Here is a 15,972-nt window from a genome sequence, read left to right on the forward strand (position 1 = left end):
GATTGAAAACCTTCCTTTTGCCAAGACAGTAGTACACTCTCGCTGCCTCCATTGCTGAAAACTTTTGGTCCCCTTTGACTACCACCATATGGCACAGTTGTATTGTTGTCATCCATTAATGCTGCAGAGTATTTTACTTACTGTGCTGGAAAGAGCGCTCTGATGGTGTCTGCTGCCACCTTGAGTTCCACCACATTTATGCTGAAGCTCTCCCAGTTCACAGGAAGAGCTGCTTATTACAAATGGTGTTACATAAGATGACTAAATACAATTTCAATTATCTGAATGTTTTCTGTGTTCTAAAGCATAAAATGTTCTTTAAGGAGTCTCCTTAGCTGCACACCTTCAACGCAGCCAACATACACTGAAACTCCAGGTAGTACCAAGATGCATCCTGCTTTGATGTCTAAAAAGAAATTGAATGCATACACTACAAACAAGACCTGCAGAAGGCAGAAAATGTGCCTCCAGCTGAGCATTTTAAAAACCTGCAGCTGTTTAAAGAAGCTGAGAGACTGACATATGAAAGGGCAAAGCTCAGGGCATAAAGATGAGAGATAGAAGTCTTCTACGCTTTAGTGTGCATTAGAGATGGATAAATGCAAGATGCTACTGTGCTGTATGAAAACATTATTGACATGTATTGAGGATGGCTACAGTATACTCAAGTGAGTTGAAAGACAATTCACAGCAAAGAAAAAAAATCCAGAGACTATGCAGTACATTTTTCCACTGAAATTCAAATTGAAACCTATCTTATTACTTTTTCCTAGAAATACCTGTTAATCCATAATGAACCATAATGAATGGATAGAATGACTCGTGCATTTAAGGAATATTGCTAACAGGCACCTTTTTGTACAGTTGAGCAAAAAGCCAGTACAACCTACTGAAATGCACTTTCCTGTCACGATTAAGAATATTACATCATCTTACTGAATACATTCTCCAGAAAAACTGTTGCAACTTATGTGAGGAAATGTGTCTAGGTACAACAGTAGAAATCTTTAAAACCACAAGGTCCTCCTAATGATATAGTAACTCCTCTAAGTGAATGGACTCAATCGAGACTTCACATAAAGCAAGTAATTCAAAAGCCTTTTGAATTGAAAAGTCTAGGCAACAGGTTTAATTTTTCTCTCAGCACAAGGAAGTACCATCATGCCCTATAAAGAACAAATCTGTGTACTGTAGGCTTCCTGGGAATAAGCATTAAAGCAAATGGAAATTCTATTTAAAAGATTAAATGTAATTTTTTGTTAATAAAGGAATTTACCAGGGATAGAAGCTTGTGCAGATGAGTTTTCTATATACAGCAATTCCACTGGATGCAATCCCAATCATGAGATCTAGATTATGCAGATCCTGCAAGAGAAAAATAATGTAAGAACAGAGATGTAGTTTGTGTTATTCCCAGTTATTTACTTATAAATTCATTTTCAAGTTTTCTATACTTGAAGTATAACTCCTGAGGCAAGAATTCAATCAACTTATTTGGATTTTTATTCTTACGCATGTCTTTCCTTTGATCCTACCTGCTAGGTATTTCAATCATTAAAACAAGCTTTAATGTTCATCTTACTACATTAGATATTCTTTAGGTCAGCATCAGACTAACATTTCAAGCCCTTACATTAATTCAGTGATGGGAAATCAGTTGAAGTACTTCCAAGATCAACCAGGTTAAGTGTCACAGTTTTGGAAACTAGACACAAATTATCTTATTCTAAGACAAAAGAAATAATTCCTCATCATTTTCAAAGAGATCTTGACAATAAAGACTGGCCAGGAGGTGACTACAATTCTGCATATGGGAGTATGCTAGAGGAACATGCATGTGTATATGAAAATTTGATAAACAAAACTGAATCCATTGTTAACTAAAACAAGAAACTGTGTATTAGCTTAACATGCTTAACTGGAAAAACTCATCCATAAGTTTACAACAGCATTATGTCTAGTGAGATAGACAAAAGAGAATAAATAGTTATATATAAGTGAGCATTTGAGTATACAAAAAATGGGGAGTGGGAGCTGAAAGGTGCATTTTAAGTTAAGTTTAAATCGATGTTACAGAAGTTACATTTCATTATGATTGACATGTTCTAGTACATTATACACAAGTTTCTAATCAGAGCTGAATATAAGCATAAATCTACATGTCAACATGGAACCCATTGGTTAAAATCCCAGGTTTGACTCAAAAGTAGCTTCAGAATATTTTATAAGAGATGGCCAAAGGTAACATATTCTCTTAAAGCCTTAGCCTGTAGCTTAGCTGCTCCTCTAGATGGTACTCTGTGCTCATTTAATACAGAGTCATCTTGTACATCCAACCCTCATTTCTTCCTAAGGTACAGAAGAATAAGACCTTTCTTCTGTAAGGTACAGAAGAATAGACCATGCACCATACAGTCTAAAAATAGTGGAAAGTCTACAGTAAATCCTTTAAAAATAGTTGAATAAAAGTATGATACAGGTATATGACCGAATGAAGCTGAACTCAATTTGCAAAACAGTTTAAAAACCTCCAGTGAAATACCATAGCAGTTCACAGAGAAAGAGCATAACCTATTTAATAAATAGTGCATTGGCACCAAATACTGAGAAGATGAGACAGACATTGATTCTATTTCTGAGAGTTTAATATAGGAAAATTATTATGTAGGTTGCTGTCAAAATAAGCTTATTCTCTGGGTAGTGCAGAGTCAACTGAAACGATTACCAATCCCTAGATACCCACTGCCCCACTTTTCCAAAGAGTGCTGCTGCAGGAGGTAGTTGAATGTCCATCTGAAGAAGCTCCTGGATTGCCGGAGCTGTGTCAGCGTATTACAGTAATCCTAAACTGGCATCCATGTATTTTAATACAATTGGGAGAAAACTGAGTATCCTTAGCAGATGCATCGGATGTAATTTAGCTGCCCCTGCCATGCTAACGCCAACCTAATGCGGGGCAGAAATCTGTTTTATTGGCATGTGAAGCTTACTCCAAGTTCCAGCTTTCAAAAATCAATAGTCAGAAGGAAAACAGCTTTAGGAGAAAAACCAGAAAAACTATGTGATTCAGCAGAAATAGGATTAGCTAAACACTTAATGGGGATTATTTAGGCCAAAACTACTCTTTTTTTTCAGAAGCTGTGCCAGAATAAACTGCCCTCCCACCTCTGTCCAAAATCTTCCACGATATTTATTATAATTAATTATATTATTAAAATGAATTGTTGTGTTAAACAAGTAAGGTTTGTGAAATGAAGAAAAACAAAACCTTTAACTAGCAGAAAATTGGTTCTTACAATAGAAAGAAGATGTAGATGTGCAGTCATTTCCCTTTCAAAACATTTGTACCATTAATCCACACAAATAAGAATTGTCTATCACACATATGCTTTTCTTTTTGCCTATTTCTTTATAGAGATAGTCATAAAAAAACACTTATAATGCTAAAAAATGATCATGCCAGGGATCTTCTTAGTTAAACAGTGAGTCATTTTTTAATTACAATTGACATCTGGACTTTCATAGACGTGGAAATAGCATGGTTCAAGTTTCCCTTTGTTTTCTACAAGCTCCCTTCCTCTGAATAAAAATGAAAGATGGGTTAATATCAGACTAATTATTCATCAGATGACAGTGCAAAAAGGAGATTTTATTGAGGCTTCCTAAATTCTTAGTTTTGAGGTATTAAATTCACCCTCTTGAGTTTCTGAATAGTATTTCAATTTAGAATATAACACTTTTAAAAGCTCAGGCTGATCTTCAGAGTAAAGTAAAAGTGATTGCAGATGAAAACTGAACTCAGATTAATTCACTACTGCAAGTGTCATGTTTGGTCACTAGAAAAACGCTCACACAACTTCTGCAAAGTGCTTGACCTGCACCAGCTTCTTTTGGCCATTAGTATAAAACCCAGTTGTTACCTGGCTTCTTTGCCATATAGAATATCTAAGAGGACCAAGACTTTATTTTAGCAGCAAGGGAAGAGCTGAATCATAAGGATTCACAGAGACAAAAGCCTTTCAAAAAGACAGTTTTATAACTGGCTTCTGCTAGCAATTGTTCAAAGCACTGGGATTTGACAAAATAGGAAGAGTGATTTAAGAGCAGTACTAAGCATGGGAGGCTATGAAGAGGAATGCCAAAAATCTCTGCTAAAGCTGGCGTATAATGTAGTAGCCTCAGCCAAAGCATGGGGAAGCATGGACATCCAGCCTTCACCGCAAACTTCAGAAACAGAGACCATTGTAGCAGACTGTTTCAAACATCAGAAAAATGTTTACAGCCAACATGAGCTACCAGATGAGACCAAAGGATGAACATTCATCTGTAGGGCTGCTGCAGCACAAGCAAAGCACTTAGCAAATGAAAGAGTATCTACCAAAACAGAATGCCAGGAATGTCCACTCTGATAAAATGCATTGCTATTACTTTTCTCATAGGCTTTATTAAAAAAAATATACGAATTGTAACAAAAATACTAATTTGGACTGAAATATTAGCAAGACAGTCTGCATCTTAGCAGCCTGGAATAGAGAAGGCTTTCACTCAAATTCTGCTGGAAAACAGAAATGTGCTGTTTAAGCAGGTATCTCCAGAAGACACTGCTGGAGAGCAGAGAGCAGTCCAGCACACTGCAATGAAATTTTGCTTGGTTAAAAATGTCAAGTAGAGAGGACAGTGGGCTGAGACACTGTATGACCATAACTGACAACCTGGGTGCATTTCAGTGGCCTACAATTTGGGAAGGATTATGGAAACTGAAGTATTTTCAGAAACAGCATCCCATGAATATTAAGAGAATGGAATGCTTGTCTCATGGTGAAAGTTTGGAATATAAGGCTGCTTACCAAAATACTGTGCTACAATAGAAATTAAAAGGAATAGACTGGTCAAGTTACGGGCACACACAGAAATCTCAAGTGTGACAGTAAAGGGTTCTTCAGTATGGCAGAAACGTGACAGAGATGGCAATGCACAATGAATCTAGACAATGTCAGGTTTAAGAAGATACTTACTTAACATTTACGGGTAACTTTTTACATTGTCAGAAGACAAGAACATAAGAAATTTGTTTATGTATTCTAGATTACTTACCCACAACCACTGCATTTGAATCAAGATATCTTAACAATGGTCTCATAAGTGGCCTGTCCTGATGTTCTTATCAGTTGTTATGAGCACAGACAGTTCATATTTTTGATCACTTTGACCATTTCCTTTCCTTTGTACTCCTCCCCCCCAAAAAAATGCTACTGTTTGTACTGCTATGAATATATCTACAAAAAGGTGTATAAAAAAAAAATCCAAGTGAAATATTGCATTGTAAACATACTCTACCACTGTGCAATTCCACTCCATAGAAATCAAGTGTTCGCGCTATATTTATGTAGCAGGACTCTGCTTCAGATTGCTTGAGGCCACTAAAAGAGAAAAAAAGATGCAGACCAGAGTCAAAAATAAGAGACATAAAATTACTTTTATTCCAAATGCAGAAAAAAAAAAAAAAAAAAAGAATCCTACAGCCCAGTGTCTGACATACAAACTTCATTAAATAGTGCCACAAAGCGTTTAACTTGTGAAGGGCCTCCTAAACACCTCTCAAAATTGAGCAAACCAAAACCAGTGTCATCACCTCAGCCATTCCGCACCAATATTTTTAGAAAAATCATTTTTACCTGTTTTGTTTACAGGGGTGAAGAAACAATTCCCCTGCAAAGGCTTCTTCTACAATGAGAAGCTCTATCCCTATACATTCTATATTGCATAGCCTCTCAGAAGAAAGCTATTTAGAAGAAAGATTAGAAGCAGGAATCTACTCAAAAATACAGTGGGAGAGGGAGGGAGAATATTAAACAAGTTAAAATTGTAAAACTCACCAAGGAAGAACCATTTGAGTTTATCCATAATTAATAAGATTATTAAGATTCTGTGAGATGTTTGCTTTCAAAGAGAAGAACTCAAACATTCCCACATCTAATTAACTGATTTTATAACTTTATGGAAGGGCTACATGGAATTGACTAGGAGCTTTAAAAACCAAAGAATCCAAAAGTAATCTCTACCTAGATAGTTATCTCATGCAGCCTACTAATTATTCACCTGAGAGGATCAAAGTGCAGCTACACAAGATCCCCTACTTACGATAAAAAGGTAATTGCTTCCAACAAATTGTAGGGTGAAGAAGTTTTTCTCTGTTGTGAACTGATCCAACAACATCCCACTAATCCAGAACCTGCTGTAGCCTACTGCCATTGTGCTTTGACAGCAATGATCCTGGCCTTGCAGTGCAGACCAATGCTGCAGGCACTACAGCATGTTGGAGAAGTGTCAGACCAGAGACCAACTCGTTATTACCTACAGACATCGAAGCAGGATGGTATCTGATGTCTTTTCTATCATAGCTACAACTAAGTGCAGGTAAAAGAATTCTTCTGAAACTAAGGACAAAATTATGTTAATCAAATGTAATTTAAACCAACAACTTGTAAGAAAAACATGTAACATTATATGAAGTTAGTACTCCAGATAGAAAGGCATCCTGTATAAAGCAGCAATTCCTTTTTTTTTTTTTTTTAAAGGAAGTGTTACCTCAAAAGATGGACATCTATTACTTCAAGTTACCTATCCATCCTCTTAAATCCCAGACCATCATACTAATCTTCCCTGAAACTGCCACTCTAAGAAATATTACATTATGCCCCATAAAACCAATTAGAAAGACTGGAAGTGATCCTGAGCCAGAAAGCCATTGCCAGAAGTGTGGCTTGAATATGTCACAACATTAGAATAAAGACTACAAGTAAAATAAGCTGCTTGCAGACAACTACTTACTGAGACCCACATCTACACTGACTACTGCACCTTGATTTCAAAAAAAATAAAATAGCAGAAGACACAAGGTCAATTTATATCAAAAAGGCCGAGGGGGAAAAACCAACACAATGGCTACTGTTGTATTCAGAACACCTGCTGTTTGCAGCAGTATATCATTGTCATCTTTAAAATTTGGATCAAGAACTTTTCAGAAAGGTGGGGAAAGTCTGATGCATACCAACAAGACATGCTTGCAAGTTTTAATTCTCAGCTTGCATGCATCATGTACAGCAGATCAATCAAGTCTTGTGTCTTGAAAGGCCACTAAAAATGCCTCAGCACTAAGACTTTTTTCTGTTTCACCTCCTACTCTAATAAGGAGAAAGCTAAAGCACAGGTTCTTAAGCAGGTAGTAGTTACTCAGTGAAATAAACAGGCAGGAGGAAACTGATTTTTGTACCTCCTTACAGTTATTATAGCTGTTGACACCGAAAGACTAACAATCATGTAGAATGTAAGCACAGTATGAAGTTTCAAATGCCTCCATTTCTTCAAACTGACAGCTAAATCTACCAAGCACTACGATAGCAGTACCAGTTTCGGTAATAGCCACACCTTATGAACTCTGGGTGCTTAAGTTAAAAGATAAAAATAAAAATAATAATAAAACACATACAGAATGAAAAAAATCACTCTACAGAGTTATGAACACAGAAGGAATATTTCTGAAGCTTTACCGACTTGATATGAAAATGGTTGCTTTCCCAACAGCTACTGCACACTGAAGTGTCTCGCATAAACTTAATCATAGAACTACCTACCTTCTCAAATCTGGCAAAATACAAAAATCAGTTTGAAAATAGAGCAAAGCTATAAAAGATATGAAGCAGTATGGCTTCTCAAATCTATATTGCATTTCAGCAATTATGACCTTTTAATTTGTCTCCACAAAAGTTTCCCAAAGGATGGATATGAAAGAATGAAGAACAGATGCTCATAGGACTGGCTTTGCAACCCTGTAATCTAATTTATAAAAGAGATAATAATTTTCAGATATTTCACATGGCCTATTGCAAATACTACCAACTCACTTCAGATCAGTAGGAATTTCATTTCAAAACACTGTTCTCCTCAGTGAGATGAGGAGAAGCCATAAGATGATTCAAATCATAAGATGAGAAATATTCCCTTTCATATTTCCTTCTTGGAAGGCCCAGTGAACACCATAATCATTCTTGTCAAATATGTTACCAGCACTGGCTTCATTAAAAAAAACCAAACACGTCTCTAATATTCACAATACATGCCAAAGGAAGATGTAATAGATACTACTAGAATACACTAAACTTGTCTGCCTCTCCCTGCACTAAGAAATAAATAGTCCTGAAAACCAAAGTTTTTTAAAAGGCTATAAGTGAATAAAGAAACATTTTTGCTAATGCAGCCTATTCAAGTATTATTATTTGTAACTTTAATTCTATAATCTACGTGAATAGAGTGCTTAAAATAGAGCACTTAGACTTCATGATCATGATGGCTTCAATCTACCAAAAAACATTCACTGAAAACGTCAGCTTCACTGAAAGGTCCCAGAAAGGAAAATACTTTTCAACAGACTCAACCACCCCTTCATATAGACCACAGGTAATCTCTAGTCTGTTTTCTGCAGGACATAATTGGTCATCGGCTACGACAGCACTAAGGCCATGACTTCAACCTACCCACTCAAAGACTCCTCAGAATCTTCCCTTGGTAATCTCCAAGTCAACTTCTTCCTAATGACAGCCGTATTTATTAATTCACATCTACATGTTCCTCACTAAGGACTTCTGAGCCTTTTGGAAACTGAATTAATTGGGAAGAAATAGAAGCCTCAGGTATTGTGTTCCTGCAGATGAAAGGCTCAGAAAGCAGTCCTGGTAAGTACCTATGCTAAAGGAACAGATGCTGCATGAATTCAATGGTTATTGCCATTATATCCCCATAAATGACAACCGCATGCATGCTCTGGACTGGGCTAGGCAGCACTCATGAAGTTCAGAACTACCCACTATACCTCACTAACTCTACCAGTGGTAAAGAAACAAAGAAGAGGTGAGAGTACTGAAAGAAGGCCAAAAAAAAAAAAAAAAAAAAAAAAAAGGAATATTAGGGGTTGAGGAAAATGGATATATTTCAGGGCAGAAAACAAGAAATCAGAGAAAATGGGAGGACGGCAAACTAGCTCTGCTGCAATAAAAAAATAAAGATAAGGACAGAGTATGAGTCTCTAGACTCATTCTTCATTTGTTCAAATGTAAGCAGCAATTTCTTAGGTTAACAGATTTGTATGCAGCATGCAAGTATCTGATCGACACCACTAATTCTATATCTGCAGTCTTACAGGGAACAAATCAGCAGGGTTAGCAAGAGTAATTAGCAGTAGACTTCAACTGGAACAATCAATTGCAGCCTTTATATTACACTCATGTGAGTGGAGTAAAAGCACTAAGAGTATTGGTCTTCCCCCTGCCACCATATCCCCTCCATATGTGGATAAAAAACCTGTACAATTTCAGAAATGGGCCTTTTCACCATAGGCCCTTGATCCAAAAAGCCTCAAACATCTAGTACAGTGTTCTAGATAGCTACTGTTAACAATGTATAATGTTAACTGATCTACTTGTTATAACTAGAAATTTATTTATATGTTTTAATACTTTGGCATCACACACTGAAAAACATGTATTTTGCACTTATGTGCTAAAAAACAAGTATTTTGTATAATAGAGGTTATACAAAATAAAACCACTAAAATCTTGAATCTTCCTTTTTGCATCCCCCCCCCCTTCTTTTTTTCTGTAAGAACTCATGGGGCACAAGAGAATTACAAGTTAATGTTACCTGTGTTGCTCATGTAGAGATTCTACTTTGGTAAGAAAATCTTTGTTCTGCTCTGGTATGAAGTTGTAATTGGACAGATATCCTGAATGATGTACTGAAGCATTATAGTCTCCAAGTTGTGCTGTTAGAAAACAAGAAACACACATAGAAAGTTTACATAGTTAATTACCATTTAGAAGAAATCCCTCCTCCTAGTTAAAATATGACAAAATATGCACGTATACGGGGAAAAGCAAGAATCACAAATTATTTCCCACAGGACAAACAGTTTTGAATGCAGCAAATTTTATGACATCAATGGAAATTTTTGTTTGTTTGTTTGTTTCCCAAAATATGCTCGCTCTAACCATAATCTCAGGCACTGAAAAACTCAGTACTTACTCATATAACCACAGTTTTGCATCACAACCTGTAAAAACACTACATGGGCAATACGTGCCATGTTGGCACAGACAACGAATACTATAACATTAGAGGGAAGCAAATTGCTTCAGTGAGACAAGTGAAATCACACTGAAATATCTTTGACTATAACAGATTAGAAGTCTTCAACAAGACCTGTCACTTAAAAAGCATCTATTATCTACACTGGGAAGTAAAACCTGTTCAAGCTAACTACTGTGGCTCTGCCCTAACAATTCAATCTTGCCACAACTGAACACAAGTTATTTAATACAGAATGAGAAATAACTCCTGATTTAGATGTAACATTACCAAGCTACTACCAAAAGTAAACACATCTACAGCCAAATATAAAAAAACTAAACTAAACTAAACTAAACTAAAAAACCAACGATCCTTAAAGCTTTATCCCTTCAATAATGATACTAAATAGTGTAGATTTTTAAATAGTTACTAGATAAAGCCTGGTTCTTATCCACAGATGGTGAAACTGAAAACAAACAAAATTACAAAAGACCATAAATCTATAGCTTCAGTCCATGCAAGTTTTCCTTAAATATTAGGTCAGCATTAATTTATGTCCTGGAAGACATACACAAACATTCACAAACCTTTTACTTGTTATAAAGATGGAAGGTTTGGAGCAAGAGGGCAGTCGATTCAAATAAAGTTCCTAACTGGCACAGATACACCTAGCTTCAATTAAGCAAGTAAATTAAAACCTGGACTTCATTGGAACTGTACTACTTTCACAAAATGCTTAAGAAACTAAATCCCCAAATGATGGAATATTTAAGCAAATCACTAGAACTTGTGCTGTGTTCTGCTTTATTTTATTTTTTATTTTTTTTACTAGGAGCATGAAGTTTTTATTACAAAGCAATAAGCTTCACAGAAGTTATTTGTATGATGTATAAAGTAGCACAAGAGAAAGTACTTGTGTAGACTGCAAATACTTCAGCATGTCAGGTTGCAACTAAATCAAAGAACAAACATTTAGGAACAATGCTATCACCACTATTTTCCCAGAAAAGACAAAGCATAGAAGACAGATTTAAATGATTCAGGCTAGGGAGAAAATAAAAATGTTGTGCACTTCAGAAATAACTTACAGGTACAATAACTATGAAGTATCTGCAATGCAGGGTATAACAAGTATTTGTCACTTGCTTATCCAAAAAGCATGACTTGTAAAGAGCTTAGGAAAGTGAACCACCATGATAAAAAAACAGTTTCTAATCAAATACAGTCAGAAACACGTGCAGCTGCTCACATAGTTGTCAGCGTGGAGTACTTATATAAAAATTGGAATGATAAACATTGTTAGATATATTGAATACAGGTGTTCCTGAAGTGTGTTGAGGTTTTTTAAAAGGTAGCCTGAACTTTAAATTATCAGAATGGTTGGCAAAAGAGTAAATATTTACTATTAGAACTAAAACACGTATTTTAATAGTGCTGTCAAATAACACACCTCAGAAGAAGAAAACAAAATGAAACAAGAAAACAAGCCAGAAGAGCCAGAAGTATAACAAGAAGATGAAATAATTTTAGGAATACCTATATATTAACAGAAAGTTTCTATCAAGATCAAGGCTATGACTATGAAACAACAGAAAATTTCATACAAAGTAGGCGCATTAGTAACAGCGGAAAAATGAAACACAATTCTGGATGTCAGAAGTCAACTGAAGACTTTTTACCTTTATTAGCCATTAACATAACTCATCTTTTCTATGAAACATAACATACATTTTTAATGTTTTTTTTTGGTGACAGAGCTTTGTTGCAGTCAGTTTGAATCACATCCTCGTCAATGGGAAGAGACCAGATTGCCAGGAATTAGACAATGCAATTGTCTGCTTCATTTATTTTTATTAGGTAAGAATATTTTTACTATAATTTTACCTTCTCTAAAGAGGGCAACTGTTGTTCCTTCACTGGTTATGATGTAGGGTCTTCTTCCCAATATGGTGGTGGCTCTGGTCTTTTTTCCTCTTCCTCCTAGCTATCTGAGGTCATGTCAACAAGGGGAGCAGCTCAGAGTACTACTTGCTTCTCCAGCTCCCCAGCCAACTGTCACAGTTGAAGAGAAACTATAAATGCTGATTAGTAGACATCTTGGAAGAGTAATGTTCTTGTGCAGGATTTTAGTTATCCAAATAGGAAAAAGAAGCATTAGGGCATATCAAGACCTCAGCAGGAAGAAAAATCCATAAGGTTTCTAGCTCTTTAATGGATTTCTCCAGAAGATACGGGGTGGGATGCTGTTAGTAAAGACCTTTCCAATCAGTTTCTCCTGAAATAGCTTCTGCTCTGATCACACAGGCCAGCAGCAGCAGATTCAACTGACTCAGTGAGGATAAAAGTAACTTATTTTTTTCCTCCAAACATTTCCCCATTCTAATCATCTGTTGCGCTTTAATTCATCATAACCAGGTAAAATTAAAGAAAATTGAACAATTGAGCAATGGCGACTCAAAACTGAACAGGAAGGGCCCTGAGCAACCTCATCTGATTTTGAAGAAGCCTCTTCCAAACTGAATCTTTCTGTGGTTCTACTTTTATGACATTATTTTTGACATGCAAGCCTTCTGCTCCATGACCAAGACAACTATTTGCTTGCTTCTGGTTTTAAAAGTTAATTTGTTGTTGAACACTACCAGCACAAAAATTGTGAGTTCAGTTTGGGCTTGTTCTTTGTTTCCACAAAGATGTCAGGCAGCCCCACAAAGCACAGTTGTAGAAAATATAAGCTGTTAGCTTTGTGTAACTTATATAGAGAATAGACAGTGGTCCCCATTTATCTGATATCCTTATAGGTGCAAAAGACAAGTCAGTCCCCGATCCTAGAAGGTTTCCTTATTAACAAAAACTTTTGTGGACAAAGTAATAGCACCAAAACCTGTTTATGCATATGGGCACTCCAAATAACTATGGATACAAGAAGGCTGATGTACAAATGCTTCATTTACTAAGCATGATGTGGAATTAGTCATAGATAATACAAACATTTTGGTCCAAAGGAGTGCCTACAGAAGCTAGTCCCTGAAAATAGGATTAATATAAATTTTCCAAAGACCTGAGAAGTATATCTGAAAACGATCAAGTAGTTTTGCACTGAGTTTGTAACTTTTTGCAGGGTTGAATATTTTAAGTTACATGAATAAAGTGAACTGAATTGCCTGGTTTTAAAAGAGGATAATTACATAAGCAGATCGAGTTCCCAGTGGAACCAAAAATTACCAAATAATGGAACAAGTTTAGAAGATGAGTTATATAGGAAAAGCAATTACTCAAGATGTTGAAGGAGTGGCATGAAAGGAAGTTTAAGTCAAAAGTTAAATTAGCTAACTTTTTACCAAGGAGTAAAAATCCTCAGGTAATAAAATTGCAATGAAGGATTAAAATATAGTTAGGGCCACAGGACTGGTCTCCACATGAGGATGGCAATAATGTGATGAAGTGAGAGTGAAATGTAATATTGAAGGCTGATGACCAATTTATCATCATGAGGACACTGAGGTGCAGAAAGAAAAGATGCATCCTCATCTCCACAGTTCAAAAAGTTTAGACTTTGCTAGCTACTGTTGAGAAGTAGTAACTACTAGTTATGGAAGTGCTTCTGGAATGTGGAATAAAATCCACTACACCAGAGTTCAGTTCTGAAGAAACAACATAAGAATGGAAACACTTATTAAAAAATAATAATTAAAAGGAGCATTGAAATGAGTGAAAATCCATGTAGATGTAGAAGTTAAAGATGCTACATTGAAAACAGTTATCAGAAAAAGACAACAAAAATGACCAAAAAATTTTAAGTGGATGTTAAGAGAATCAAAACTGTTTCAACAAAAGCAACCTGTAACTAAATAAGGACAAGAATATGAACTCTTAACTCAGAGAACCACTAAGTAAGCAAGCATGAATTCCCCACTGGGCAAGAAGAGCTAGCTAACACATGGATAAAACCAACTTCTTTCGCTGATGACAAATATTAATTGTTGTTGAATACACTTATGGAAACTGGTCACATTGTGGTGAGATGGAAAGAGAAGTTAGGTATTAATAGAAGTACAGAAACATTTGTAGAAATAAATGGCAATTATACATACACAATGGTGGTCTCAAAGTTATCTATTCATTAACACTCCAGAAAGAAAAATGAGTCATAAACATCGTGATGCATTTTATTTAAAAAATAAAAAATAAAAAAAGATAATCAGATGCTGAAAACTCAGACAAAAGTTGAAAAACATGGGAAGTAAAACAACAGCTGAAAATGAGTTCTAGTGAGTTGCTACTTCTAAATCTTAAATACAAACTGTACCTTCAGAAACCATCCAGTCACAATCAGAAAATGTGTTGAGAAGAACAAAGCATATCCAAAGTACAAGGAGTATTTCTCTTGAAAAACTGTGGGGGTAGGGGCAAAGTTTATAAAATGCTTACGAAAAGGAATAATTATCAGTATTCCCAAAACACTAGGAGGATTTGTGGAACTAATACACCTTAAAACTCCACCGATCAGTCACATGTTGTGCCTCACAATTCACTACAACTCATTATCGTGGGTATAATAACACACCACATGGACCTTGATCCTTGGTAACTGTTCTGCGTAACATAACTAAAAAGGCAATAGAAGTACTTATTAAAAGGTTCATCTACCTTACAAATACAGACGAAATGGTACGTGGTCTACAAGGCACTGTAAAAAGCCAGCTCCTTCAGCCACAGTATTAGCCAGTATCCCAGTCTGGGATTTTCCACTCCAGAGATTACAGCACTGTACTTCAATGTTTTAAAGTGTTACAGATTCAGTTATTTGCAGCGTAGTGGAAGAACCTCAGACAAACAACACTTGAAGTAATAATCTCCTGAAGTGTCCTCTGTATTGCTTATCACAACTATAAAACATAATTAAGGCAGAACAGCCCCGAACAGCAGGAAAGCTGCTGTATAAAATCTGTTAGGATGATCATAGAAGAGTGGTTGTATGAAAAGCTGCCAGCAAGCCCCAAACCAGTAACCTAGACCACAGGGAACCACATGAATTGAAATACCTGCCCATTTTCTTCCATCTCTCCAAGTAGGATTCTAGTATTGAGGGGTTCATCACCACCACAGATAACACGCTGGTACTGTTGATGACAAGCACTATAGGACACAATAAAAGTCTCCTATGATTAAACAGCATTGCTGCAGGCTTCAGAACAATGGACAGGCCACATACACATCTGGTAAATAACTTCAAACGTTGGAAACTCAAGTCAAAGTTCTCTGCATTTATCAAATCTGATTTTGGTTCCAAAGTATAAGGGTTACAGGTGCCCTGGAGTAGCAGGAACCTTGACTGATCTTTGAGTAAATCCATCAGCCTACACGATGTACTTCAGAACACTATTTCCCTTAAAAAAAAAGAATGAAGAATGGGCAAGAACCATGAGAAAAGATAAAAAAATAATAAAAATAGTAAAAATAATAATGATAATCCACCGCCAAAAACAAACAAACAAACAAACAAAAAATGCTACCTGCAAAGTGAAAGGTCTCTGCAAAGAAAGCCAAAGGTTTTGATGAATTTTCTATAAAAAAAAAAAAGATGGGTAAAATGGCAAAATGGTAAAAAGAAGGGTAAAATGAAGCTAAGTTAGAAGAATCAGGCAAGAAGAAAGTGGCAGGGGAAATTATGTGGAGGAACTTTCACTGTATATATTCTGTTGATTTCACGAACTGATGTTCCCCATGATTATCCAGCCTGCTGCCTCCTCTTCTGAGGCAGACAGGATCTCAGCCTTTGGCCAACACTTGCTGGAGTTCTCCGAACTGTAAGAAACTCTTAGCTCCTGAGGAACCTGCATGCTAAGTTCA

At 36.1% G+C, this 15,972-nt stretch overlaps 1 protein-coding gene across 5 annotated transcripts in view; it reads right to left on the reverse strand.

Annotated features, from left to right (window-relative positions):
• PTPN3 (protein tyrosine phosphatase non-receptor type 3) overlaps positions 1-15,972 on the reverse strand; it is a 164,242-nt gene that overhangs the window by 64,452 nt on the left and 83,818 nt on the right. For 4 of the 5 annotated variants that reach the window (XM_084508444.1, XM_084508446.1, XM_084508447.1 and 1 more), the window contains 3 exons: positions 9,697-9,817; positions 5,333-5,420; positions 1,277-1,365 (listed from right to left, as the gene is read on the reverse strand). In XM_084508444.1, coding sequence (XP_084364570.1) covers positions 1,277-1,365; positions 5,333-5,420; positions 9,697-9,817 — 298 coding nt within the window. Of the gene's footprint in view, positions 1-1,276; positions 1,366-5,332; positions 5,421-9,696; positions 9,818-15,972 lie in introns of those variants that run through there. The other variant, XM_084508448.1, reaches the window with a different exon arrangement.

The sequence above is a fragment of the Aythya ferina genome, assembly GCF_964211825.1.
Source record: "Aythya ferina genome assembly, chromosome: 2".
NCBI classification, from domain to species: domain Eukaryota; kingdom Metazoa; phylum Chordata; class Aves; order Anseriformes; family Anatidae; genus Aythya; species Aythya ferina.